Here is a 25710-nt window from a genome sequence, read left to right on the forward strand (position 1 = left end):
TGCTGCGCCCGGCGTCTGGGGCCTGCCAAGGCCGCCCAGGGCCTGGGTGTCTGAGGCCCGTGTGCTGAGACACCTTTCCATGGCCGGGGGGCTGGGCAGCACCGCTCGCCCCTGTGCCTGGCCCAGGCGTGTGCATGGGAGGGCAGAGACCCGCGGGGCTGTAGGCAAGGCGGCTCCGGGTCCCCGACTCCTCGTGCTCATCGTGGCTGCGGGTTGCGCCCGCGCTCACATTGCCCACCCTGAGCGTGGGGCTGTGTGGCCGGCCCGGCGCCGACACGCTGAGCCAGCCCCGCTCCTGGCGGGAGCACTGGGCCATGGCCCTGTGTGGGGCTGGGTGGGGGACTCTGCTCGGCAGGGCAGCTGGGGGGCTCTCAGGACTCGGGGCCTACACGCAGCCGCCCTCTGGTGCCGTTTCCAACAGGCTGGCGCCTGGGATGGGAAGGAACCGCCAGGCGCTACCCTCCCCCTCCAGCTGTGTGCCTGCGTGTGGGGCCGGCACCCAGCCTGGGACACGCTGCACCTCCCGGGACTGGGCTGGGCCCTCGGCAAACACCGAAATGCCGGGAAACAAGGCAACAAAAGTTAATGGGACTGTGGGGCTAGGCCCAGGGCACGGGGCCAGGCAGCGCCACCCATGGCAGGGGCCAGGCAGATCGATGGAAACTCCCCCGAGCAGCCAGAGGCCCAGAGGACCCAGGAAGTGCTGCCCTGCCCCACGTGTTTTGTAGCAAATTCAGCCCACAGCCAGTCAGGCGGGAGGTGTGGGGGCGGAGGGGGGGTGGGCTGTGAGGGGAACGTTTGGGTGTTGTGGGAGATCGGTGGAGGCCGGGAGGGGGGCTGCGAGGGGAACGTTTGGGTGTTGTGGGAGATCGGTGGAGGCCGGGAGGGGGGCTGCGTGGGATTGGGGGGGCTGTGAGGGGAACGTTTGGGTGTTGTGGGAGATCGGTGGAGGCCGGGAGGGGGGCTGCGTGGGATTGGGGGGGCTGTGAGGGGAAAGTTTGGGTGTTGTGGGAGATCGGTGGAGGCCGGGAGGGGGGCTGCGTGGGATTGGGGGGGCTGTGAGGGGAACGTTTGGGCGTTGTGGGAGATCGGTGGAGGCCGGGAGGGGGGCTGCGTGGGATTGGGGGGGCTGTGAGGGGAACGTTTGGATGTTGTGGGAGATCGGTGGAGGCCGGGAGGGGGGCTGCGTGGGATTGGGGGGGCTGTGCAGGGCAGGTGTATGCGGAGGAGGCTCCAAGGGCGTGGCGGCGGACGAGGGTGAGTGATGGGGGATTAGGGAGGAATGGCGGGGGGTGGGGGGCAGCACGGGGGTGGGGTGAGGAATGCGGCGGGATGAGTCAGGGCCACAGTGTGCAAGAAGGAACTTGAACAGGGCACGAGCCATACCGAGGGGAACTCGGGCAGGTTGGCCCCCGCAGCGCAGAGCCAGGCCGAGCCGATGGAGCTGCAGCACCTTCCGAAACAGCAGCTCCCTCGGGAAATGGCCGCACCCCTCAACACGCACAGGGAGCGGCTGTGAAAACAGCAATAAACTGTGAACAAAAACCCATCACGGACAACACTGCAACCATGGCAAAGGTGAGCCGAGCCGAGAAGGCGGAAGGGCAGGCCAGGCTCTAGCAGCACACGGCTCCAGAGCCCGTTGAGCACAAAGGCTGCTCCGGGAAGAAACGAAAACCTCATTGGAATTGCAAAGCGCTTCCGTAACCATTTCGCTTCGGCTTCGCTGAAGAGAGCAGGAGCCTGCGAACGAATTCTCCCTCGACATCAGAGCGGCCACACTGGGCCAGCCCACCGGCCCGTCTCTCCCGTGGCCTGTCTGCCAACAGTGGCCAATGCCTGGTGCCCCACAGGGCGTGACAGAACAGAGAATTGTTAAGGCTATGTCTACACTGGCGGGTTCTTGCGCCAGACATATGCAAATGAGGCTAAGCGTGGAATATCGCCACGCCTCATTTGCATACTTAATGAGCTGCCATTTTTGCAGAAGAGGCTCTTGCAGAATAATCAGCGTAGTGGCATTGCGCAAGGGGGGGTTTCTTGCTCAAGAAGGGGCAGTGTAGACGCGCCTTCTGGCGCAAGAGCCTCTTCCGCAAAAATGGTGGCCCATTAGGTATGCAAACGAGGCTCGGCGATATTACACGCTTAGCCTCATTTGCATATTTCTTGCGCAAGAACCCGGCAGTGTAGACATAGCCTAAGTGATCCCTCTTCGCTCTGCCAATCAGCGGCTAGGGACACCCTCCTTGCCCATCCTGGCGAATAGCCATTGATGGGCCCAACCGCCATGAATGTATCTGGCTCTTTCTTGAACCCTATCAAAGTCCTGGTCTTCACAAGCTCCTCTGGCAAGGAGTTCCACAGGTTGTCTGTGTGGGGGTTTTTTTTCTTCCTGGTTTGTTTTAAACCTGTGATCGACCAAGATGTTTGAGGGAATTGTGTGGTTGATTGTTGTGAACAATTGATTAAGACCTGGCCAATTCTCCTAATGCGTTGTAAAGAAACCTGTGATGACACAGAGGGAAGTGTCTCAGCCTACATAGCACTGGGCTAGAGAGGAATGCAGCGGCCATGCTGTGGTGTAGTGGGGGGGCTGTCTGTTCTGTAACCCGGGGTTCCCCTGCGCTGTGAGGTGCGATTCCCACTGACTCACCCACCTGTGGATTGGCCCAGACACCTCGGCCCAGCCTGAGCACTTAGCAAGGCTCTTCCCAGGGGAGAGACAAAGGGAGGGAGGTGGAGACGCCACCTGGCTGGGGGCAGGGCCTCGGAGGGAGGCAGCTGCTGGCTGGGAAACATGAAGGGAACAGACTAAGCTGAGTGGTGATGGAGCCCCTAACCCAAGGGGTCTGAGGCATCCTGGCCCTGACTCCTGTAGCCACGTCACGTCTGTGCTGGGCTGTATCCCGGAGAAGCAATAACCCCTCTGTTCTCCTGGCTGGCAGAGTCTGTTCTGGCTGCTCCGGGGGTGCAGGATCGGGGGGACCCGACGCGCCGTCACACATGCTCACGGCCCCGAAACCTGCTCAGCCTTCCACAAACTTTGGAGACAATGCTGCTGCTGTCGAAACTCGGACGGCGCATCCGGAGGCATTGCCGAAAGCGATCCCTCCCCAGACAGCTCCCCTGCGAACGGCTCAGACCCTAATGCACCTCGTTTTCTGGAGAGCGTTCTTAACCTCAGATATAAAGGGGGAAGCGTGAGGCCGGAAGATGCTGCCGCCGCTGAGATATGAAAAAATCTCGAAATCACCCCTCCGTGATCCCAGGCATCAGTTTCAGGGCTGGAGCGAAACCATGTAACCAGGACATGTTTACTGATGATGCTGTGAGCAAAAACACCTCCCTGAATTGGAGGGAATCATTAGCCAGGTACTTGACACAGGGTTCCTTCAGCATTCCTAAGGCCTGTTTTACAGCGGTAGCTTCCTCTACGAGCGCAGAGACTATTCTCATTGTTTGGTATGATTCACGCAAAGCTAAGATACTGTCGGGGAGCTGACAAAGCAGGAAAAAATCTCGTATTCCTGTTTCAGTCCACGAATCGAAAGGACAGAGGGCATGGGGAAGACGAGAGCCAATGGTGGATGGTTTAAAGACACTGCACAACCCCTGTTGGGATGGCCGTTTGAGTTAATAGCGTTTGAATTTTGTTTCAATTTTAAGGGCAGCCGGCTGTCAGTGACTCAGGAACCAGCTGCAATTGCAACTGTGAAACATTTCGGTGACATTGAAATTGCAGTTGAATAAAATATTAAAGCGGCTGTTTGGGTGCGTGATTTTGTTCCTACCGGCCTAATGTCCTGCTGCTGCATCTGCAGCTGGTAATGAGTATTACGTGTTACTTCCTACCTTCCTAAAAATCAATGATTGAAAAAACCAATCACACACAGTACATCTCTTTGACACTGGAACACTCTGTACTGAGCTGCACGCGACCGTGGTTCCGTGATCAGATTTGCACCCGTGTCTGAGAAAGCTTTGAAGCATTTGATCGGTCCACCCTGCACGGATCAAAGGAGAGCTGGGGGAAACCCCGAGATTGACACCATTCGGGATCAAGGATGGCAGCAGGACGTGGCAAAACCCAGGGACTGGAATGGGTGTTTTGCCATGGCTCTCTGGGCGCCGCCTGGCCGAGCCTCGCAGCGTGGAATCGCACACACGGGTGATGGGTTTCCAATAAACATGACACGGAGCCTTGCCCCCTGGAAAGATCCCCGGGTGCTTCTCGTAAGCGCAACACGGGGCCCCTCGCATTTACGTTGGGAGCCTGGGTCTCTACTTCAGGGCCTCTCGTTCCCCCACCCGCGTGATCCTGGGTGGCTGGGCTCGGTGCCAGGCTGCCTGCCCCGCCTGGCCTTTGCTTGGCTCCGCAGGGCCTGGGCAGGAGCTGGCGCGGCGCTGCCCACCCTGCCGTGGCCAGGCCACGCACCAGGACACAGAATGTCACCCAGCCGCTCAACAGCCGCCTGCCACATCCCTGTTCCCGGTCCCTGAGAGAGGCCTGGCGACAGGGGTGAGACGTTTCCTCCACGCCCTGCTGCCCAACTCCTCTTATAGCCAGAGCCATCCTGGCCCCTCCACCCGCAGCCCCCTGCTCCTCTCTCCCTGGGGTCCCAGCCAGCCTGAGTCTCCTCCCCGCTGGGGGCTCAGATGGAAATCCCCTGGCGCTGAGCCTGCCCCACTGAGCCCCGGCTGCCCCACACCAAGCCCCGCTAGGGGAGCTGGAGGCCAGCGCTGGCAGCTGGCCCGTCCCTGAGCCGTGCTGGGTACAGGAGGCCCGCGTCCAGCTCTCTCCCGGGGGCACGAGCCCCACAGAACCTGGCTGCCCGCTGCCACCCCCTCCAGCGCCGTAACTGCTGGCACTAGGGTGCTGGGGCTGGACATGGTGGCCATGACACAGGGTTTACAGTTGGTTCAATGGCTCCCGCACCCCCACGGCAAACATTTTCCCAGCAGCCCTGCCCAGCACCCTCCCCGCCCAGCCGCCTGCGTCAGGCCAGCGTCCCCAGCCCAAGGGCAATGCTCTTTATGGCCGTTCCCAGCTCTCGTAACCCGGGAAGGCTGGGCAGGAGCAGGAAGCGGCGCCCGCAGCCAGTCTGCAGAGCCCATGTCTGGGCCCTTGGAGTGCCAGGCGAGCCGGCAGCCCGTGCCCACAGCCCTGCACCGTGCCCGGGGGCGAGGCCGGACCCTGCTGCCCAGGCGTGGGGACACGCAGCTGGGGGGGCTGCCCCACAGACAGGATGCTGTCTGTACAGCAGCCCCTCCCTGGGCTGGCACTGCCCTCTGCTGGCCGTCACTAGCAGTGCAGCGCAGTGTCCCCACACCGCCTGTTCCACGGACACCTGACTGCCCAGACCAGCAGCTGTGAGCACACACACACACACGCACACACACACACACACACACACACACAGCCCCCTGCTAATGGGGGGGAGGGGACAGAGTAGCAGAATCCCAGCAGCTTTTTCACGGGCACCATGGCCTAGTGGTGAGAGCAGGGCGTGAGGGGTCACGCCGGTGATTGACCTGGGCCGGTCTCTTTACCCCTGGGATGTGCAGGGTGTGGGGGCAGCTGCTGGAAGGGGCCACGTGGAGGCCGAAGGTTTGTACGTGGGAGAGGGGCCCGGATGTTCGGAGCGGGGCCCAGTGACAATCGCTTCCCAGAGTCTCTGGCTTTGCAGTTTATTGTAGGAAACCGTGAAAATACAGCGACTGTGTAGAGAGACCCCACGGCAGCTCAGGAAGCTCCCAGCGCCAAATGTGGGGCTGGGCCCTAGGCCTGGCGTACAGCCCCCAGCTCGCCCCGGGGCCTGGCCCAGTCCCCAGTGCTGGAACCCGGCTCCGCCTGGGGCCCGGCCCAGCCCAGCCCAGCCCGGTGTAGGAGCCCAGGCCACACCCAGGCTGGGAAAGGAGACAATCAGATGATTTGCTCCTTTGCTGGGGGGTGAGCTACACTTTCCCCCCCCGCCCGCCCGGGGTCGCTCTGCAGCTGGAAGGGGGCACGTGCAGGGGGGCGGCAGCAGGCGGACCTCATGCCCATGCAGCTGGGGCAGCACAGGGGGCAGCCAGGCCCCCCATGGCAGCTTGGAGGTCGGGCTGAGGCCCCGATGTGCTCCCCCCTCCTCTCAGGCACAGCGAAATGTCGATGGGGGGGGGCTTTTTCTGCTCCTGGTGCCCTCCCAGCAAGAGGGGCTCTCCGCCCCACCCAACCCAGTGAGCGCAGGACGAGCCCGGGCTCTGGGCAGCAGCCGGGCTGGCCGGATCTCCAGTTCGCCTTTAAACAACCCGCTGCCCAGCCCCCCAGCAAGTGCCTGGCCCCGCCCAGCTTCCCCAGCCCCGCCCAGCTGCCCCTGGCCACGCCCAGCTTCCCCAGCCCGACCCAGCTCCCCCTGGCCCCGCCCAGCTTCCCCAGCCCGACCCAGCTTCCCCAGCCCGACCCAGCTCCCCCTGGCCCCGCCCAGCTTCCCCAGCCCGACCCAGCTTCCCCAGCCCCGCCCAGCTCCCCCTTTGGGCCCAGCCCCTCCCCCCGGGGCTCTGCCCCGCTCCCCCGTCCCATGCACGACTCAGGCCAGTCGCTATCCCAGGGCTAGAGAGCAGGCAAGGCCAGCGGGTGGCTCTTGGGCCTGGCAGATGCAGCATCTCAGGGACGTGCCAGCCGGCCAGGCCCCGCCCATCCTCACGCAGGGCTGAGTCTGGCACTGCCAGGCTGCGCCCAGTGCCCTACGCACCCACCGCTCTGAGTCCCGGGTTAAACGTGCAGGAGAGGAGGGCAGCCTGTGGGGCAGGTGTGGGGAGGAGCTGGGGGAGGGGAGCAGCAGGGCCCAAACCCTCCCCCCACAATCCAGCCCAACCGAAAGGTGGCACAAGCCCGGCATGGAGACGCGTGGGAGCAGAGCCAGGCTCTCCCGGCCCCGAGGCCTCAGTTCCGGGAGGGATCCCGTGCCGGCAAGGTCGGCCCCACGCCGCCCTTCTGCCCTCGCTGCAGCCTGCGCTGTGGGTCGGGTGCCCCACGTCAGAGCCTCGCTCTCCCGTCGCTCCCCCTTTAGCCCCCAGCTGGAGCTCACGCTCCCCAGGGCCTGACTGCCGCACTGGACAGCAGGCCGGGCTCTGGCGGTGTCTTGCGGCGGATATTGGGCCGGGCTCTGGCAGTCTCCTGCGGCGGCTATCGGGCCGGGCTCTGGCGGTGTCTTGCGGCGGATATTGGGCCGGGCTCTGGCAGTCTCCTGCGGCGGCTATCGGGCCGGGCTCTGGCGGTCTCCTGCGGCGGCTATCAGGCCGGGCTCCGGCGGTCATCTGCGGCGGCAATCGGGCCGGGCTCCGGCGGTCTCCTGCGGCGGCTATCGGGCCGGGCTCCGGCGGTCTCCTGCGGCGGCTATCGGGCCGGGCTCTGGCGGTCTCCTGCGGCGGCTATCGGGCCGGGCTCTGGCGGTCTCCTGCGGCGGCTATCGGGCCGGGCTCTGGCGGTCTCCTGCGGCGGCTATCGGGCCGGGCTCTGGCGGTCTCCTGCGGCGGCTATCGGGCCGGGCTCTGGAGGTCTCCTGCGGCGGCTATCGGGCCGGGCTCTGGCGGTCTCCTGCGGCGGCTATCGGGCCGGGCTCTGGCGGTCTCCTGTGGCGGCTATCGGGCTGGGCTCTGGCGGTCTCCTGCAGCGGCTATCGGGCTGGGCTCTGGCGGTCTCCTGCGGCGGCTATTGGTCCGGGTTCCGGCGGTCTCCTGCAGCAGCTATTGGGCTGGGCCGGGCCGGGCCCCAGTGGCCTTCCCGCAGCGTGTCTGTGGAGCGCAATGGGGCAGGGCTCCAGCAGCCTCCCCACGGCGTGTCCGTGGCCCGCAATCCCCTGCCGGAGCCGGGGCCGGCTCAGTCCAGCTTGGCAAGCCCCCCGATGGTGACTCTGCGCTCCTGCTTGCTGGCCACCAGCTCCTGCAGGTGCAGGGCCCCGCCGCCGACGAAGCAGAAGGCCGGGCAGACGGGGCCGGAGCAGTCCACGCCGCACTCCCACAGGCCGCGGAAGGAGACGGCGTCGTAGAAGCTCACCTTGCCCCGCTCGTAGTCCAGGCAGATGCCGATGCGGGGCGGCAGGGGCACGGTGCAGCCGCCGGGGTCGCGGGAGGTGAGGGCCGTGCCGTGGGACAGCAGGATCTTGCCCATGCCGATGGTCAGGAAGGCGTAGGGAGGGGGCGCATCCACCGTGGCGTCCTCTGCCCCACTGTCGTGCCCGCTGTCAGGGTCGTACCTGGCGGGGGCGGAAGGGGCAGCGTGAGTGTGGACGGACACACGGACGGATCCCACCCTCTGGGGCGTGGCAGCCTCAGGCAGCGTCTCTCCCCACCCCTCGGGCCCGGCAGGCCCAGAGCTTAGCTATGTGAGGGGTGGGAAGGGGACCCCAAGGCCGTGTGGTGAGAGCCCTAGCCCAAGCCCTGCCCCCCTCACCTGGGGCTCACCACGTCCTGTGGCACTTGGAACCACTCCTGCAGCTTGCTCTCCAGCCCCACGCCCACCTTGACCAGGTAGGAGCTGGGGTCCACGCAGCAGGCCCAGTAGCTCCTGCCCTGCGTGACGGCCACGTCGCCGATGAGCAGGTCCACGGAGAGGTGGCAGCTGGTCATGAGGCGCTCGGCGGCGAAGAGCATGGGCAGGCCAGGCACGCAGCGCACGGCCCGCTGGTCCTTGCTGAGGATCAGCCGCTCCCGGTTGAAGCCCCAGCGGTTGTCGAGGAAGAAGTTGAGGACTGAGGAGAGGGAGAGAAGAGGGAGTGAGGAAGGGCCGAGACACAAGGGGCGGCCCCACGGGCCCCTCTCCGGGGCGTGTCACAGTATGGCTTTTCTGTAGCCATCTCGCAAGGCCTGTAGCCATATTGGGAGGCCTGTAGCCATATTGGAAGGCCTGTAGCTGAGTTGCAAGGCCTGTAGCCATATTGGAAGGCCTGTAGCTGAGTTGCAAGGCCTGTAGCCATAATGGAAGGCCTGTAGCCGAATTGCAAGGCCTGTAGCCATATCGTAAGGCCTGTAGCCTAACTGCAAGACCAGTGGCCATATCGCAAAGCCTGTAGCCATAATGGAAGGCTGGCAGCCATATCGCAAGGCCTGTAGCCATAATGGAAGGCTGGCAGCCATATCGCAAGGCCTGTAGCCATAATGGAAGGCTGGCAGCCATATTGCAAGGCCTGTAGCCATAGTGGAAGGCTGGCAGCCATATCGCAAGGCCTGTAGCCATAATGGAAGGCTGGCAGCCATATCGCAAGGCCTGTAGCCGAACTGGAAGGCCTGTAGCCATAATGGAAGGCCTAAAGCCTTCCTCCGCAGCCAGACTGAAGAGCAGCGGCCGTGAGCCGTCCTGCTTGGAGTCACGGCCTCACACTCCAGTGCAGTACAAGAGTGTCACACCAGGCTAGAAAGAAGGAGCCCCCCTGTTCTAAGCTCTCCCCACCCCCATCACCAGATCCAGACACAGAGCGCAAGATGGGTAAAGTTTAACAGCATTTCGTCCAGCAAGAAACTGTTTCTCAATAGTTGAGGTTATGTCTGTGATTATGTTCCCGCTTTGCTATTGCCTGCCTGCCTGAGCTCCTCGGGTTTGTCATTGCCTCTGTCTGCGGTGTAATTACCTTTGCTAGGTGTAAATCTACTAAGGTGGCAGGTCTGATTGGTCAGGTAATTCTGTTACAGCCTGTTGCAAGCTGGGAGGCGGCGAGTGTTTGGAGGAGAGGTCCATGATGCACAACGCTCTGGACAAACTGGAGAAATGGTCTGAGGGCAAGCGGATGAAGTGTACTAAGTGCAAAGTAGGAAGGAACAGTCAGTTTCACACACGCAGGATGGGAAGCGCCTGTCTCGGAAGGAGCACGGCAGAAAGGGATCTAGGGTCAGAGTGGACCACAAGCGAAATATGAGTTACTAGTGTGACACTGTTGTAAAAAAAGCCGACGTGACTGTGGGCTGCACTGACAGGAGCGTCGTGAGCAAGACACGAGGAGTCGTTCTTCCGCTCTGCGCTGGTGAGGCCTCCGTGGGAGGAGTGTGTCCAGTTCTGGGCGCCGCGTGTCAAGGAAGATGTGGAGAAATTGAAGAAGGTCCAGAGACGAGCAACAAGAACGATGAACGTTCTAGAAAACACGGTGTGATGTAATGGGCAGGCCATACCCTCTGCGTATCCACTGGTGGCTGTTTGGGCTGGGGGTGACCCCTACTGGCCGGTACCTGTAGCACTGCCCAGCAGGATGGCTGCCTAAGGTCCCGTAGGAACCTGTCCGACCAGTTGAGGGCAGGGACGGAACAAAGGAAGGGAGGTTTCGGGGGATGGGGCAGTTGCTGGCTGGGAAACATGAAGGAAACAGCTTAAACTGAGGGCTGAGGGTCTAGGGGGGGCGATGGATCCCCTAACCCAAGGGGTCTGAGGCTGCCTGGCCCTGACTCCTGTAACCGCATCACGTCTGTGCTGGGCTGTATCCTGGAGAAGCAATAACCCCCCCGTTCTACTGGCTGGGGGAGTCTGTTCTTGCTGCTACGGGGCTGCAGGATCGGGGGACCCCGACGCGCCGGCACACAGGGCCTATGATGGAAGATGGAAAGAACTGGGCTTGTTTAGTTTGGAAAAAAGAAGATTAAGGGGGGACATGATAGCGGTTTTCAAATATCTAAAAGGGTGTCACAAGGAGGAAGGCGAAAATTTGTTCCTCTTGGTTTCTGAGGACAGGACAAGGAGTAATGGGCTTAAAGTGCAGCAGGGGAGGTTTAGATTGGACATTAGGAAAAAATTCCTAACTGTCAGGGTGGTCAAATATTGGAATAAATTGCCAAGGGAGGTGGTGGAATCTCCCTCTCTGGAGATATTTAAGAACAGGTTAGATAGACATCTGTCAGGGATGGTGTAGACGGAGCTTGGTCCTGCCTTGAGGGCGGGGGGCTGGACTCGATGACCTCTCGAGGTCCCTTCCAGTCCTATGATTCTATGATTCTATCCCTGGAGATATTGAAGAGCAGTTTGGACAGACGCCTGCCAGGGATGGGCTAGACAGGGCTTGGTCCTGCGGTGAGGGCAAGGGGCTGGACTTGGGGATCTCTCAAGATCCCTTCTGGTTCTAGGATTCTAGGGCTGGTCAGTGGAACGACAGTACAGGGACTGGTTCCGGAATAGCCGCGCAGGACTCAAGGTACATGATACAATCTGGGGCCCGAGAAGACGACCAGCCGGAAAAAGGGAGGAAAGGGAAAAGGAAGGAAGAAACAGAAAGGAGGAGGGACGACCTGGAAGCAGAACTCACCTCCAAGAGCCAGCCTAAGCTGAGAGCTGGCAGGACTCCTCTCGCGGCCGTGACGTGCAGCCGCCAGGATCCAGAGGACCGCCCTGGCCTGGCCACGGGGGCAAGTCTGCCTGGATCAGGAGCGGGGCCCTACGTGCTTGGCGCGTGTGTTCTGCTACCCACCAGGGCGGGAGGGTATCAGCGTGTACGGCTCTTTCAGTGGCAAAAGACCCTGCACATGCGCAGGTTGCACCTCGAGCCCTAGGAACTGGGGAGCGGTGCGCGTCCCTAAAGTGAGGAAGAGATCAAGGTAACAGGGGTGCCGGGGGGACTCCCTGGGGACACAGCGGCCTGGGCTTCCCCCTTGCTGGGAGTCTCCCCACCCTGGGTCACGTGCAGCGAGTCGCAGACCCTGGGCGCTCACCGCATGCCCCCAAACGGCCCCGTGGGGCTGGGGTGACTCTCGGGGACACCCTCACGGACACGCCCAGGCGGGACGATGGCCCCCGTTTGATTTCAGAAGGGCCACAGACGTGTGCAGTGCGAGGAGTGGGAGGGCAGATCCTTCCGCCTGGGGCAGGCAGTGAAGGAGAGGATGTGCCCTTATCTGGTGGGAGCGGCGTGTGCAGGGAGGTCTCCCCTAACACAGTGCAGGTGGCGTGTGCAGATAGCTCCCCCCTCACCTGGTGCAGGCAGCGTGTGCAGATAGCTCCCCCCTCACCTGGTGCAGGCAGCGTGTGCAGGTAGCTCCCCCTCACCTGGTGCAGGTAGCTCCCCCTCACCTGGTGCGGGCGGCGTGTGCAGGTAGATCTCTTCGCTGTACTCCCCGAAGCCAGCCTTGTTGTAGCCCTTCACCCTCAGCACGTAGACGCTGTCCGTGTCCAGGTACTCCACCAGGGCGCTGGTGCCCCGCACCTCGTCCCGCCGCTGCCACAACCGGAGCGCCTTGGCCTTGGCGTCGCTCTTGCGGTACTCCACGGTGAAGTGCCAGGCGGGCGGGGAGGACTGGGGCAGGCGCCAGCACAGGAAGATCTGGTCGTAGGCGTAGGTGCGCTGCGTGTCGATGACCGGCGCCTCGGGGGCTGCGGGGAGAGACAGGCGTGAGCAGCGGGCGCGCACGGCCGGGGCAGGCGAGCGGCCAGACGCAGGGAGGGGCATTCCGGACGGACGGACGCACAACCAGCAGGAGGCTCGGGGAACCTGGCTGCCGAGAGTCTGTGGGCACCAGGGAGAGAGGCAGGGAGAGGGAGGCGAGCTGCTGAGAGGTTCCAGGGACCAGACGGGCTCTGTGCAAGTGGGGGGAGGCAGAGAGGGGGGAGAGGGTGGGGGGGAGGGAAGGATGGCGCTGAGCACGGACGGATGATCACAGCATGGGGGACGGAGACAAGGGTGCCACTGGGTTTCATGCTTGAGGCCCGCTTAACACTGCCTGTCCTGGCTCCAGAGGCAGCTCTTCAATGCAACAGAGTTTGAGCTGCCTGCAGCTTTGCCTTTGGGGCAGGGAATGTGTTCTAATCAGAGGGAGGCAGGGGATTAAGAAGAACAAAGGGCCGGGCATTCCAGGCACTGAAGGGTCGTTAGATCATCAAGAAAACATTGCCGGGCCCGCCACTTACAAGGGAGGGGGGAGGCAGGAACGCTGCTAGGCTCTGCATTTGGACCAGTGCTGTTAAACGTACCAAGGTTCTTGGAAAAGGGGTGAACAGCGAGGCGGCAAAAGTCGCAGATTCTGCAAAATTACTCCCAATAGTTAAGTCCGAAGCTGACTGCAAAGAGTCACAAAGGGATCTCACAAAACTGGGGCACTGGGCAGCACACGGGCAGACGGAATTCGGTGTCGAGAGGTGCAAAGTGATGCACACGGGCAAACATAGTCCTGACTATAGATACAAAATCATGGGTCTAAATTAGCTGATCCCACTCAAGAAAGAGATCTTGGAATCATTGTGGGTAGTGCCCAGAAAACATCTGCGCTATGTGCAGTGGCTGTCTGAAAACATAATATTGAGAATCGTTAGGAAAGGAATTGCTAATAAGACAGAAAATATCACGTTGCCTCTATACAAAGTCGTGGGATGCTCCCAGCTTGACTGCTGCATGCAGATCTGGTCACCCCACCTAAAAAAAAGATCTACTGGATTTGGAAAAGGTACAGAGAAGGGCAACAGAAATGATTAGGGGTAAGGAACATCTTCTGTATCAGGAGAGATTAACAAGACCGGGACTTTTCAGCTTGGAAAAGAAATGACCAAAGGGTGGGGGGAGATATTAGAAGCCTTGGCACAATATCATACAGGAATGTTATTCGTTCCTTCACTAACATAACACGAGAAGCTGAACCAATCAAATGTACAGGCAGCAGATTTAAAACAAAACAAATTATTTCTTCGCAAACAACTTGCGGAACTCCTTGCCAGGGGATGGTCGAAAGGTCCAAACTGTAACAAGTTTCCAATAAGAACAAAATAAGTTCAAGGAGGCTCGATCCGCCAACGGCTGCCAGCCAGGATGGGCAGGGGCAGTGTCCTGGCTTCTGTTTGCTGGAAGATGGGAATGGGCGACGGGATGGACCATGATAATTGCCTCTTCTCTTCATGCCTTCTGAGCACCTGGCATTGGCCACTGCCGGCAGACAGGCCACTGGGCTAGAAGGACTATTGGTCTGTCCCAGTCTGGCCGTTCTGATGTTCTTATCTAGGGCTGAAACCCTGCTGTTACCCACTAGCCCCCGCTGCCCTTCCAGAGCCGAGAGCGAGCCCCGGAGTCCCGACGGGGTCTGCCTTGCTGCAGTGAGTAAGGCAGTAAGAACAGGTATTAACATTGTAAGAAGAACCAGGATCCCGTAAGCGACTTGCCACAAGAAGTCGGAATCGTAACATTAGAGCTGAGTGGGTCTAATATTTATGTACTTGCCTTGCTTTTGTACAGGGCTCAGACCCAGGGCTCCTGCCAGCTCACCGCTAAGTGGTCTGCCTGAAAACTAGAGCTTCCCAGTGCCTTGGTAGCCCTAGGAAGAGGGGGTAGGTGTGTGTGGGGAGGGCATATGGGGTCGGTCTCCCCAGTGGGGTGCTTGGCTTGTACCGAGTATGCTCAGTCACACTGGTGAAGCCGCTGTCCTCAATCCGCCTCCCCATCGTGGTAGGCACAGGCTGCCCCCCCATCGTAATCTGAAACGGTGCCCTGGCTGGAGAGCGGGGCAGAGGGCCGAGGCAGCTGGAGGGCTGGGAAAGGATCCTGGGGGATGGAGACACAGGAATAGAAAGGGGAAAAGCGAGGGAGGGGCTGGCAGAGGGGGGTGCACACAGAGAGGTGGGGTTGGATGTCAGACAGCGGGACAGGCACAGAAACACGGGGTGCACTGACACATGGAGGCATGAGCACAGAGGGCTGGGAGGGGGTGGCACAGGGAGGGATGGACACAGAGGGGTGGATGGGGTGGCACATGGAGGCATGAGCACAGAGGGCTGGGAGGGGGTGGCACAGGGAGGGACGGGCACAGAGGGGTGGATGGGGTGGCACAGGGAGGGATGGGCACAGAGGGGTGGATGGGGTGGCACATGGAGGGACGGGCACAGAGGAGTGGGATGGGGTGGCACAGGGAGGGACGGGCACAGAGGGGTGGGTGGGGTGGCACACGGAGGGACGGGCACAGAGGGGTGGATGGGGTGGCACATGGAGGGATGGGCACAGAGGGGTGGATGGGGTGGCACATGGAGGGATGAGCACAGAGGGGTGGATGGGGTGGCACATGGAGGGATGGGCACAGAGGGGTGGATGGGGTGGCACAGGGAGGGACGGGCACAGAGGGGTGGGATGGGGTGGCACAGGGAGGGACGGGCACAGAGGGGTGGATGGGTGGCACAGGGAGGGACGGGCACAGAGGGGTGGGATGGGGTGGCACATGGAGGGACGGGCACAGAGGGGTGGGATGGGGTGGCACAGGGAGGGACGGGCACAGAGGGGTGGGATGGGGTGGCACATGGAGGGACAGGCACAGAGGGGTGGGATGGGGTGGCACATGGAGGGACAGGCACAGAGGGGTGGGATGGGGTGGCACATGGAGGGACAGGCACAGAGGGGTGGGATGGGGTGGCACAGGGAGGGACGGGCACAGAGGGGTGGATGGGGTGGCACAGGGAGGGACGGGCACAGAGGGGTGGGATGGGGTGGCACATGGAGGGACAGGCACAGAGGGGTGGGATGGGGTGGCACATGGAGGGACGGGCACAGAGGGGTGGGATGGGGTGGCACATGGAGGGACAGGCACAGAGGGGTGGGATGGCAGAGGGAGGGATGGGCACAGAGGGGTGGGATGGGGTGGCACAGGGAGGGACGGGCACCAAGGGCTGGGATAGGGTGGGTGGCACAAGAAGGTATGGGCATAATTCAAAATGATCTGGACAAGCTGGAGAAATGGTCTGAGATCAGCAGGAGGAGTAACGGGAGATAGAGGGCCCAATCCGAACTACCTACTCCATGCCGCATGTAGCCGCGGGCACGGAATCCACACTAACGGGGATTTAAAAATGGCGGCGCCCGGCAAGATGCAAATGAAGCCCGGGATATTTAAATCCCAGGCTTCATTTGCAACTTCGAATGCCGACATTAGCCTCCCTAGTTTGAACTAGGGTGGCCGGGTAGACAGACCCCAGAGAATGGGGAGCGCCTGTCTAGGGAGGAGTCCTGCAGAAGGGATCTAGGGGTCGCAGTGGACCACAAGCAAAATACGAGCCAACAGTGCGACACTGTTGCAAAAAAAGCCAACACGACTCTGAGCTGCACGAACAGGAGCGTCGTGAGCGAGACACGAGGAGTCGTTCTCCCGCTCCGTTCTGCGCTGATTAGGCCTCAATTGGAGGAGTGGGTCCAGTTCTGGGCACCGCGTTTCAAGGAAGAGGTGGAGAAACTGGAGAAGGTCCAGAGAAGAGCAACAAGAACGATGAAAGGTCGAGAGAACACGACTCAGGAGGGAGGCTGAAGGAACGGGGCTTGTTGAGTTTGGAAAGGAGAAGGCTGAGGGGGGACGTGACAGCGGTTTTCAAGTATCTAAAAGGGTGTCCCAAATAGGAGAGAGAAAAATTGTTCTCCTTGGCCTCTGAGGACGGGACAAGGAGCAAGGGGCTTAAATTGCAGCAGGGGAGGTTTAGGTTGGACATTAGGAAAAATTTTCTGTCTGTCAGGGGGTGAAACACTGGGATAAGTTGCCTAGGGAGGTTGTGGAATCTCCATCCCTGGGGATATTGAAGAGCAGGTTGGACACACATGTCAGGAATGATCTAGACGGTGCTTGGTCCTGCCGGGAGGGCAGGGGACTGGACTGGATGGATTCCAGAGGTCCCTTCCAGTTCTAGGATTCTAGGATTGGTTAGTCACATTATAGTAAAATAAGCAGGACTCTAGTTACATGATATAATCTGGGGTCCGAGAAGAAGACCAGCCGGAAAAAGGGATAAAAATGTTGGCACCGAGGGAAGGGCACAGAGGGGTGGGATGGGGTGGCACATGGAGGGACGGGCACAGAGGGGTGGATGGGGTGGCACATGGAGGGATGGGCACAGAGGGGTGGATGGGGTGGCACATGGAGGGACGGGCACAGACGGGTGGATGGGGTGGCACAGGGAGGGACAGGCACAGAGGAGTGGATGGGGTGGCACATGGAGGGACGGGCACAGAGGGGTGGATGGGGTGGCACATGGAGGGACGGGCACAGAGGGGTGGATGGGGTGGCACAGGGAGGGACGGGCACAGAGGGGTGGATGGGGTGGCACATGGAGGGACGGGCACAGAGGGGTGGATGGGGTGGCACATGGAGGGACGGGCACAGAGGGGTGGATGGGGTGGCACATGGAGGGACGGACACAGAGGGGTGGATGGGGTGGCACATGGAGGGACGGACACAGAGGGGTGGATGGGGTGGCACATGGAGGGACGGGCACAGAGGGGTGGATGGGGTGGCACATGGAGGGACGGGCACAGAGGGGTGGATGGGGTGGCACAGGGAGGGACAGGCACAGAGGGGTGGATGGGGTGGCACATGGAGGGACGGGCACAGAGGGGTGGATGGGGTGGCACATGGAGGGACGGGCACAGAGGGGTGGATGGGGTGGCACATGGAGGGATGGGCACAGAGGGGTGGATGGGGTGGCACATGGAGGGACGGGCACAGAGGGGTGGATGGGGTGGCACATGGAGGGATGGGCACAGAGGGGTGGATGGGGTGGCACATGGAGGGACGGGCACCGAGGGGTGGATGGGGTGGCACATGGAGGGATGGGCACAGAGGGGTGGATGGGGTGGCACATGGAGGGATGGGCACAGAGGGGTGGATGGGGTGGCACAGGGAGGGACGGGCACAGAGGCCGGGCACAGAGAGAGCAGGGCGATTTGGGGGGCGGGGGCGCGACTTGCCTCGGGTACTTGAGTGATGACTCAGCAGCGGCCAAGGCCTATAAACAAACAGAGGTAGAAGCACGTCTGAAAGAGCCCCCAGCCGGCGGCAGGGCAGGGCCCGGGGTGGGCACCTGCCAGTGGAGGAGGGCACCTGCCTGGCCCACGGGAGCACTCCCACGCGGAGGCCCGGCCCGGCCGGCTACTCACCCTTCTGCATCTGGCCCGGGGTCCTGGTCCTGTCTGCTCACATCCACGTGCTACCACGCAGGCCACGGGTCCCCCAGCCCCTCCTGCCTGCAGGGAGCCCGGGGCCCCCCGTGCCCTCTGGGGCTGCCTGAGGGGCCTCTGAGCTGCTGTGCCAGGGGACCCGTCCCCTGACTCTACGGGGAGCCCTGCCTGGCCAGGAGGGCCCTGGGGAGGGCTGAGAACCAGGGGGTAGGAGCCAGTGTGGAAGGCTGTAGAGGAGCCTCTCTCCAACAGCTGCCAGGCCCAGGCCCACGCAGAAGGGAGGCGAGCGGGCCAGGCAAGGGAGCCCCTCCCACTCCACAGAGCTCCTCCCACTCCGCAGAGCTCCTCCCACTCTGCACAGAGCTCCTCCCTGTCCAGGAAGCCCCTCCCCTCGGCCCAGCTGGCGGTTCCGGAGCCGGGCTCCAGCCCTCACGTTTACCTTTGATGAAGCTCAGGTCCGTGAGCAGCTTCATCTCCCTGCTGAGGTCCAGCTGGAAGCGGCTGAAGGACGCGGAGGCGGCAGGCCGGAAGCTCTGCAGCGCGTCTGTGGCCCGGAGGATCCTGCGGCGACAGGGGAGGGGGCGTTGGCGGCACAGGCCCTGCAGTCTGCTGTGCTCTGGGAGCTGAGCACCGGCCCCTGGCCAGCCACAGGGGCCCAAGCACCTCCTGCCCATGTCCCTGCACTGCGGGGGGGCGCATCAGCGAGGGGCCCCTGTCACCGAGGGGTGGGGAGTCTCCGGGCCCTGCCCCCCACCCACAGCCAGAGGGGACTCTCGGCCACAGGGCGAACAGGGGGGCCAAGGCAATGGGGACGCAGACTGGTCAGCACAGGCACGAGGAGCCTCCAGGTCAGGCCATGGGGGGCGCTCGGAGCCAGTGCCCTGCCCCCATCTCTGCCCCCAGGCCAGCCAGACTCCCTCACACCCCCCCCACTCCGGCCTTCGTCCAGCTTCCCGGGCAAAAGGTGTCACCTGGTCACCCCCCTCCTGGGCCGTTGTGAACATGCTGGGCCGGGCAGCCTCCCTCGGCGGGTCACACCCGGCTCTCCCCGCCGCGTGGAGGGAAACTGAGGCACGCGGCCGGGGTCACTGCCGGACCGGCACCCGGGCAAAGCGGATCCGCTCCCCACGCGGCCCAGGGGACGGTACCGGCTGTGCAGCTGCTTGGCAGCCTGGACGAAGCAGGGCTGGTCGGTCTCCTTGAGCACCTCCTGGGCGTAGCCCACCAGGCCCGAGTTCTCCAGCATGGCCCGGTGCTCCTGGATCTGGCGCTGCAGGCTGGCCAGCCGCTCCTGCTGGGACTCCTGGATGGCCTGCAGCAGGGCCGCCTGCTTCTCCTCCAGCAGGGCGCCCAGGCCCCGCAGCAGCTGCGAAACCTCCTCCTTGGCCTGGCTCCCGTGCACCTGCCAAGCAGAGCGGGGTCACACGGGCCTGGCCAGGGCCCCTCCCCTGCGGCCACTGGCCTGGGGGGGCGTGGAGCCCAGCCAGGGGGGCAGCGCCGCACCCCGGCACCTCCTGCCCCTCGCCCCTCACCTCGGTGTGCTTCACCGTCTCCTCCAGCTCCGCGATGTGCGTCTGCACCGTGTCCTGCCGGCTCAGGATGTAGGCCAGGCTCTTGGTCAGCTTCTCCTGCACGGGCAGTGCGGCCCGTGAGACGTGGGGCTCGGAGCCAGGCCCCCTGCTGCTCCCCCCGCCTGGCACCCCCGCTGCTGGGAATGGGCCCCCCATGGCACGACTGTGCCCCCCCCACTGCATGGCACGGCTGTGCCCCCCCACTGCACGGCACGGCTGTGCCCCCCCCACTGCATGGCATGGCTGTGCCCCCCCCACTGCATGTCACGGCTGTGCCCCTCGCTGCTGGGACTGGGCCCCCCATGGCACGGCTGTGCCCCCCCCACTGCATGGCATGGCTGTGCCCCCCCCACTGCATGTCACGGCTGTGCCCCTCGCTGCTAGGACTGGGCCCCCCATGGCACGGCTGTGCCCCCCCCCACTGCATGGCACGGCTGTGCCCCCCCCACTGCATGTCATGGCTGTGCCCCTCACTGCTGGGACTGGGCCCCCCCACAGCATGGCTGTGCCCCCCCCCACTGCACACCGCGGCTGTGCCCTCCATGGCTGGTACCGGGCCCCCCATGCTGCGCATGCCCCGTCCGTCTGCCCTCCCTCTGCTCACCGTGGGATTTTGCTCTTGGGGGACTTTCCACCTGTGCCCCTCGGCCAGCCCCTCCCCCACATGCCCCACCTCCAGCCCGGAGAGCCCTGCCCCACCCCGCCCCACGTGCGCCTCCCGCTCCGGGCCGGGGAGCCCCGGCGTGGGCCTCACCCGCAGGGCCTGGTAGGCGCCGAGCACCGGCGTGATCTTGTGGCTGGCGTGAGCGCGGCGCACACGGCACAACTGGCACACCAGCCGCTGGCAGGTCTTGCAGTAATGGGTCACCTCCTCCTTGTGCTCCGGGCACTGCAGCCCCTGCGCCAGCAGAGCCAGGCTCAGCGACCCGCCCGGCCCTCTGCCGCCAGCCCCCCCCGCGCTGACCCCTCCCCCCCGGCCCCCCCTGCCGCCGGCCCCCCCCACGCTGACCCCTCCCCACCCAGCCCCCTCTGCCGCCAGCCCCCCCGGACCCTCCGCCCCTCCCGTGCTGACCCCTCCCCCCCGGCCCCTAACGCCCCCCACGCACTGACCCCTCCCCCCCGGCTCCCAACGCCCCCCACGCACTGACCCCTCCCCTCCGGCCCCCCCGCCCCCCACACGCTGACCCCTCCCCGCCCGGCCCCCAATGCCCCCCACGCACTGACCCCTTCCCGCCCGGCCCCCAATGCCCCCCACGCACTGACCCCTCCCCAACCCCCTACCTCACCTGGGCCCCAGCCCCCCCAGGCCCCAAACACCTCCCCACGCACTGACTCCTCCCCTGATCCCTTCCCACACCTGGGCCCCAGCCCCCCCCCCGCCCCAAACGCCTCCCCATGCACTGACCCCTCCCCCTGGCCTGAGTCCCCAGGCCCTCTCTCCCCGCTGTGCCCCAAACGCCTTCCACTCAGTGGCCTCTCCCTCGGCCCCCCCCCCCGGCCTGACCCCATGCCCCAAACTCCTCCCACACACTGACCCTCCCCTCCCAGCTGCCTCAGCGTCTCCCTTCTCCCTCCTGCCCCCATCTTGCCGCTGCCCTGTGCGTGCCCAGACGGACGCGGCCCACGGCCCCTCCCCGCGCAGTCCCCGCCCCGGGCCGGCAGCCCTACCTTGGGCCGGAAGGTGAGGCTGGGCGGCGTGGGCTCGTGCTGGGCCTTCTGCGTGCCCCAGGGGTGGTAGAGCTTGAAGCACTCGTTGCAGAAGCTGGCCTTGCACTCTGTGCAGCCCTTGGTGGCCTCCGGCGGGGGCGCTTTGCAGAACTGGCACCGGATGGCGCTGCTGCTGTCGATGGTCTGGCGGAAGCGCTCCACCACCCGCTCCAGCGCCAGGTTCCGGAACAGGCCGCCCAGGCCCCGCTCGCCCAGGTCCACGTCCCGCTGGCAGGCCGGGCACGGGAAGCTGACTGTCTGGGGGTGCACGGTCCCTCGCTTCCGCCCCGGGTAGGTGCCGAACCCTGGGGGACCCGGCAGCCTGTCACCAGATATTCAGCCCCACCGCAGCCGTCACCCCCACCCCCGTGCCGCAGCTGCCACGGCCGCAAGACCCCAGCCACGGCCACCACCTCCAGCCACGACTGCCAGCCCCCAGCCACGGCCACCAGCGCCCAGCCACGGCCACCACCTCCAGCCACGACTGCCAGCCCCCAGCCATGGCCACCAGCCCCCAGCCACAGCCGCCAGTCTCCAGCCACGACTTCCAGCCTCCAGCCACGGCCACCAGCCCCCAGCCACGGCCACCAGCCCCCAGCCATGGCCACCAGCCCCCAGCCACAGCCGCCAGTCTCCAGCCACGACTTCCAGCCTCCAGCCACAGCCGCCAGTCTCCAGCCACGACTTCCAGCCTCCAGCCACGGCCACCAGCCCCCAGCCACGGCCACCACCTCCAGCCACAGCCACCAGCCCCCAGCCATGGCTGCCAGTCTCCAGCCATGGTCACCACCTCCAGTCACAGCCATCAGCCCCCAGCCACGGCCACCAGCCCCCAGCCACGGCCACCACCTCCAGCCACAGCCACCAGCCCCCAGCCATGGCTGCCAGCCTCCAGCCATGGTCACCACCTCCAGTCACAGCCATCAGCCCCCAGCCACGGCCACCAGCCCCCAGCCACGGCCACCACCTCCAGCCACAGCCACCAGCCCCCAGCCATGGCTGCCAGCCTCCAGCCATGGTCACCACCTCCAGTCACAGCCATCAGCCCCCAGCCACGGCCACCAGCCCCCAGCCACGGCCACCACCTCCAGTCACAGCCACCAGCCCCCAGCCGCGCCCACCACCTCCAGTCACAGCCATCAGCCTCCAGCCACGGCTTCCAGCCTCCAGCCACGGCCACCAGCCCCCAGCCACAGCCATCAGCCCCCAGCCACGGCCACCAGCCCCCAGCCGCAGCCACCACCTCCAGTCACAGCCATCAGCCTCCAGCCACGGCCACCACCTCCAGCCACAGCCATCAGCCCCCAGCCATGGCCACCAGCCCCAGTCACAGCCATCAGCCTCCAGCCACGGCCTCCAGCCTCCAGCCACGGCCACCAGCCACCCGCCACGGCCACCAGCCCCCAGCCATGGCTGCCAGCCTCCAGCCATGGTCACCACCCCAAGCCACGGCTGCCAACACCCAGCCATGGCCACCACCTCCAGCCACAGCTGCCAGTCCCCAGCCATGGCTGCATGGCCTCCAGCCTTCAGCCACAGCCACCACCTCCAACCACGGCCACCAGCACCCAGCCACGGGCCAGCCCCCAGCCACGGCCACCGCCTCCAGCCACAGCCACCAGCCTCCAGCCCCCAGCCACGGCCACCGCCTCCAGCCACAGCCACCAGCCTCCAGCCACGGCTGCCAGCCACAACCACCCATGGCCTCCAGCCACAGCCACCACGGCCACCACCTTTAGCCCCCAGCCACAATGTACCTGCACCCTCAGCCCCTGGCACAGAAACACCAGGCCTGGTTACCCTTCCAGTCCCTGGCTCCTGCATGAGCTTCCCCAGGGAGTCCCCTCCGAGCTGTACGGACCCTGCCCGTTCTGCCAAAGGGGATCAGGAGCCCCCTGGGGGTGGCCAGGGCTCTGATGTGGCAGCTTCCCCCCCAGGCCCTGGGAGCAGGGTCCCTCTGGGGCGTGGCTGGGGATCCCAGGACACGCCGCACCCTTCCCCATGCCCCTCCGTGCCCACCTGACTTGAGGAGCCGGTCCAGGCGGTCGGGCTTGGGGACGGGCCTGCGGGCCAGGCGGGGGCTGCGGGTGGCCGGCGTGGAGGCAGGCGAGGTGGGCTCGGAGCTGGGGTCGCAGCACAGGTAGCCGTGCTGCACGAGGATCTCGCTGGCACACCCGTGGCAGACGTTGTGCATGCACGGCAGGGCCAGCGGCTGCTTGTACATCTCCTTGCAGGCCGGGCAGACGAGCTCCCGCTCCATGTTCTTCATGCTGGTCTGGAGAGGGGCCAAGGCGGAAAGTCGGCTCAGCTCCCCGGGGAGAGCCAGCAGCCCGGCCATGCCTGCCCCCTGCCCCCCCCGCCCCGCAGCAGGCCAGCGTAGGAACTGCCCTTCCCTCCCCCACCGGAGGAGGCGCTGGCGCTCAGCCCCCCCAGGGAGCTCAGTCCTAGGGAGAGCTTTTGCTGAGCAGGCAGCACCGCCACGGCCCGGGGGTCCCCCCACATCTCCCAGCCGCTCTCTGGGGTAACAAGAGGCGCAGTGTGCCCTGCAGGGGCCTCCCGAACCTGCCCAGCGGTGCCCGTGGGCTCTGACCCCCGCTCCCATACAGGCATCCGAGAGGAGACGCCTCCCAGGTCAGTGCTCAGAAATGCCTTTTGGGGGGGCCACCTTCCCCTGGGGCGTGGGCGGCGGGACCCCAGCCTGGCTGGGCCCACGAGGCAGCAGGAGTCGGGGGGGAGAGGTCTCGGTGCCGAGCTTTGCCAACGGGAAGGTGGCAGCGTTTGCGGCTGGCCTGGCCCAAGCCGCGAACCCCAGCTGGGTCAGAGCAGGAGCGGGGTTCGGCCCTCGGCTCTCCTCCCCCGTCCTGTTTGCTGCTGCTTTGCCCTGCAATCGCCTGCCCGGCCCCCAGCCCAGACGGAGCAACCCCAGTCCCGTTTCTGCCCCAGCGAAGGCCCAGGGCTGAGTCCCAGCGCGGCCCCGCCCGGCTCTCTGGGAAACACAAGACGCCCCCAGGCCGCAAGAGCCCGGCTCCCCTGCCCCAAGCCCCATTCTAGGGCACCTGCTCCTGCCCCCTGCGGCTGGCACGTCCCAGGTGCATCTGCCCGGCGCGGTGCGCCGCAGCCCCCCCCCCGCACAAGGGAGGGGGAGGATTTGAGGCAGCTAGTGGGAGCCTGCATCCTTCCAGGGCATCCATCCCCTGGCGGGGGGGGGGGCTGCCAGCTGGCCGGGCCCCGCTCACCTTGCTGCATCTCCTGGATGCCATGTCGGCCTTCGCAGGAGGGGCGTTGCCGGCACAAAGCGAGGGGGGGGGAGAGGCGGGGAGGGGCAGGGCAGAGACAGGAGCTGGACTGAGCCCGGCTGCTGCCTGGCAGCCAGCCCTGGGAGCGCCTGCATAGGGTTGCCATGGAGACTGAGGGATCTGCATGGATGCTCGGGATGCTTCTCAGCCTGTGGGGAAGGAGGGTCCAGGCAGGAGGATGCGGGGGGTGGGGGCAGCAGTACCCAGGCTGGGGAAGAGGCAGCGGTGGGGGGGTGGGGGCAGGGCAGTGCCTAGACGGCTGGACTGAGCATCCGGCACTGCACCCCAAATGCAGCAGCCAGGGAAGCAGCTGGGCTGGTGTGGCATCCCTATCGCCGGCCCCCATCACCGTTTCTCTATCCCCCCGTGCATTGCACACCCATCCCCCCTCTACAGTGCCAGCCAACCCCGTGCATTGCACACCCAGTTCTCCTTTGCACCGCACAGCCGTCTTCCCGTCCCCGTGCAGCCACACCCCATTCCCCGTGCAATGCACACCCATCCCCCGTGCAATGCACGCCGACGATTACCCCGTGCAATGCACGAACCCCGTGCATCCCATACCCCCGTCGGAGGAAGCGCTCCTCCCTCCCCCAGCCGCTCACACTGATCCGGACGAGCGCATCCATGATGGAAGTGAAGGTCTGCAGCTCCTCGCCCTCCGCCATGGCTTCGGACCGCTCCCGGTCGGGCTCCGGTCCCGGAGGCAGCCGCGCCGAGCGCCCCAGTGCGCGGCGAGGAAGGCGCACGGCAGAGCGCGCATGCTCCCGGGACCGGCTCCAGCAGACAGCGCGGGGGGGAGGGGGGCTGAAAGTCTGGTACGTGGGGGGGGGACTGGGGGGCGGTCGCCTGTCGAGAGGGGAGGGGCTGGCCGGGGCGAGACGGGGGTGGAGACACGGAAGGCAGAGGGGGGAGTGGAGAGGCTGGCAGGGGGTTACCCCACTCCCCCACGGTTGCCCCTCGTGTGCCAGGGGAGGGGAGAGCGGGGCAGGGGCAGCCTGGCTGGGCTACTACCTGGCATCACCGAGACTGGCCCAACTCCTGCACATGCCTGGATGGAGGGATGCTCACCCCAGTTCCCAGCTCTTGGGGGGCCTGTGAAAGGGTGTTCCCAGACTCGGGTGTAGAAGCTGAGTACCAGCCTGGGAGCCAGCCCCTCCCTCCCCCTCCAGCCCGCTGTGCTTGGGATCCTGCGCTGGGGAGAGGTGTCTGGCTGCCGGCAGGGCTGCTGGTTCGTGCCCACTGCCGTGCGGCTGGGTGCAACAGGGACTCGGG

General features: G+C 64.7%; 1 protein-coding gene across 3 annotated transcripts; it reads right to left on the reverse strand.

Moving 5' to 3' along the window:
- Positions 1 to 5672: 5672 nt before the first annotated feature.
- On the reverse strand, positions 5673 to 25439 carry TRIM46 (tripartite motif containing 46). Of its 3 annotated transcripts, none has more exons than XM_075907306.1 (10): positions 25000 to 25439; positions 23159 to 23414; positions 21101 to 21444; positions 20187 to 20330; positions 19394 to 19489; positions 19010 to 19263; positions 18301 to 18422; positions 12026 to 12325; positions 8435 to 8732; positions 5673 to 8237 (listed from the first exon to the last, which is right to left on the reverse strand). In XM_075907306.1, exons 2-10 carry the CDS (start codon positions 23406 to 23408, stop codon positions 7862 to 7864), a joined length of 2184 nt encoding a protein of 727 aa, XP_075763421.1. In that variant the 5' UTR covers positions 23409 to 23414; positions 25000 to 25439; the 3' UTR covers positions 5673 to 7861. The 3 variants fall into 3 exon arrangements, with proteins under 3 accessions (XP_075763421.1, XP_075763420.1, XP_075763422.1); XM_075907305.1 differs by having other exon boundaries at positions 25041 to 25235; XM_075907307.1 differs by having other exon boundaries at positions 8076 to 8237; positions 8446 to 8732; positions 25041 to 25235.
- Between the last annotated feature and the right edge of the window lie 271 nt (positions 25440 to 25710).

The sequence above is a fragment of the Pelodiscus sinensis genome, chromosome 24, assembly GCF_049634645.1.
Source record: "Pelodiscus sinensis isolate JC-2024 chromosome 24, ASM4963464v1, whole genome shotgun sequence".
Classification (NCBI taxonomy): domain Eukaryota; kingdom Metazoa; phylum Chordata; order Testudines; family Trionychidae; genus Pelodiscus; species Pelodiscus sinensis.

Bases quoted from the DNA above. Each gene is read 5' to 3' on its own strand.
- TRIM46 (XM_075907305.1), bottom strand. From the start codon at position 25,103: ATGGCGGAGGGCGAGGAGCTGCAGACCTTCACTTCCATCATGGATGCG. The intron at 19,490-20,186 runs GTGAGGCCCACG...CTGCCCGTGCAG, and splicing joins GCGCCTACCAGGCCCTGCGG to GAGAAGCTGACCAAGAGCCT. The intron at 8,733-12,025 runs GTGAGGGGGAGC...CCCTCTCCTCAG, and splicing joins GCACACGCCGCCCGCACCAG to TCCTCAACTTCTTCCTCGAC.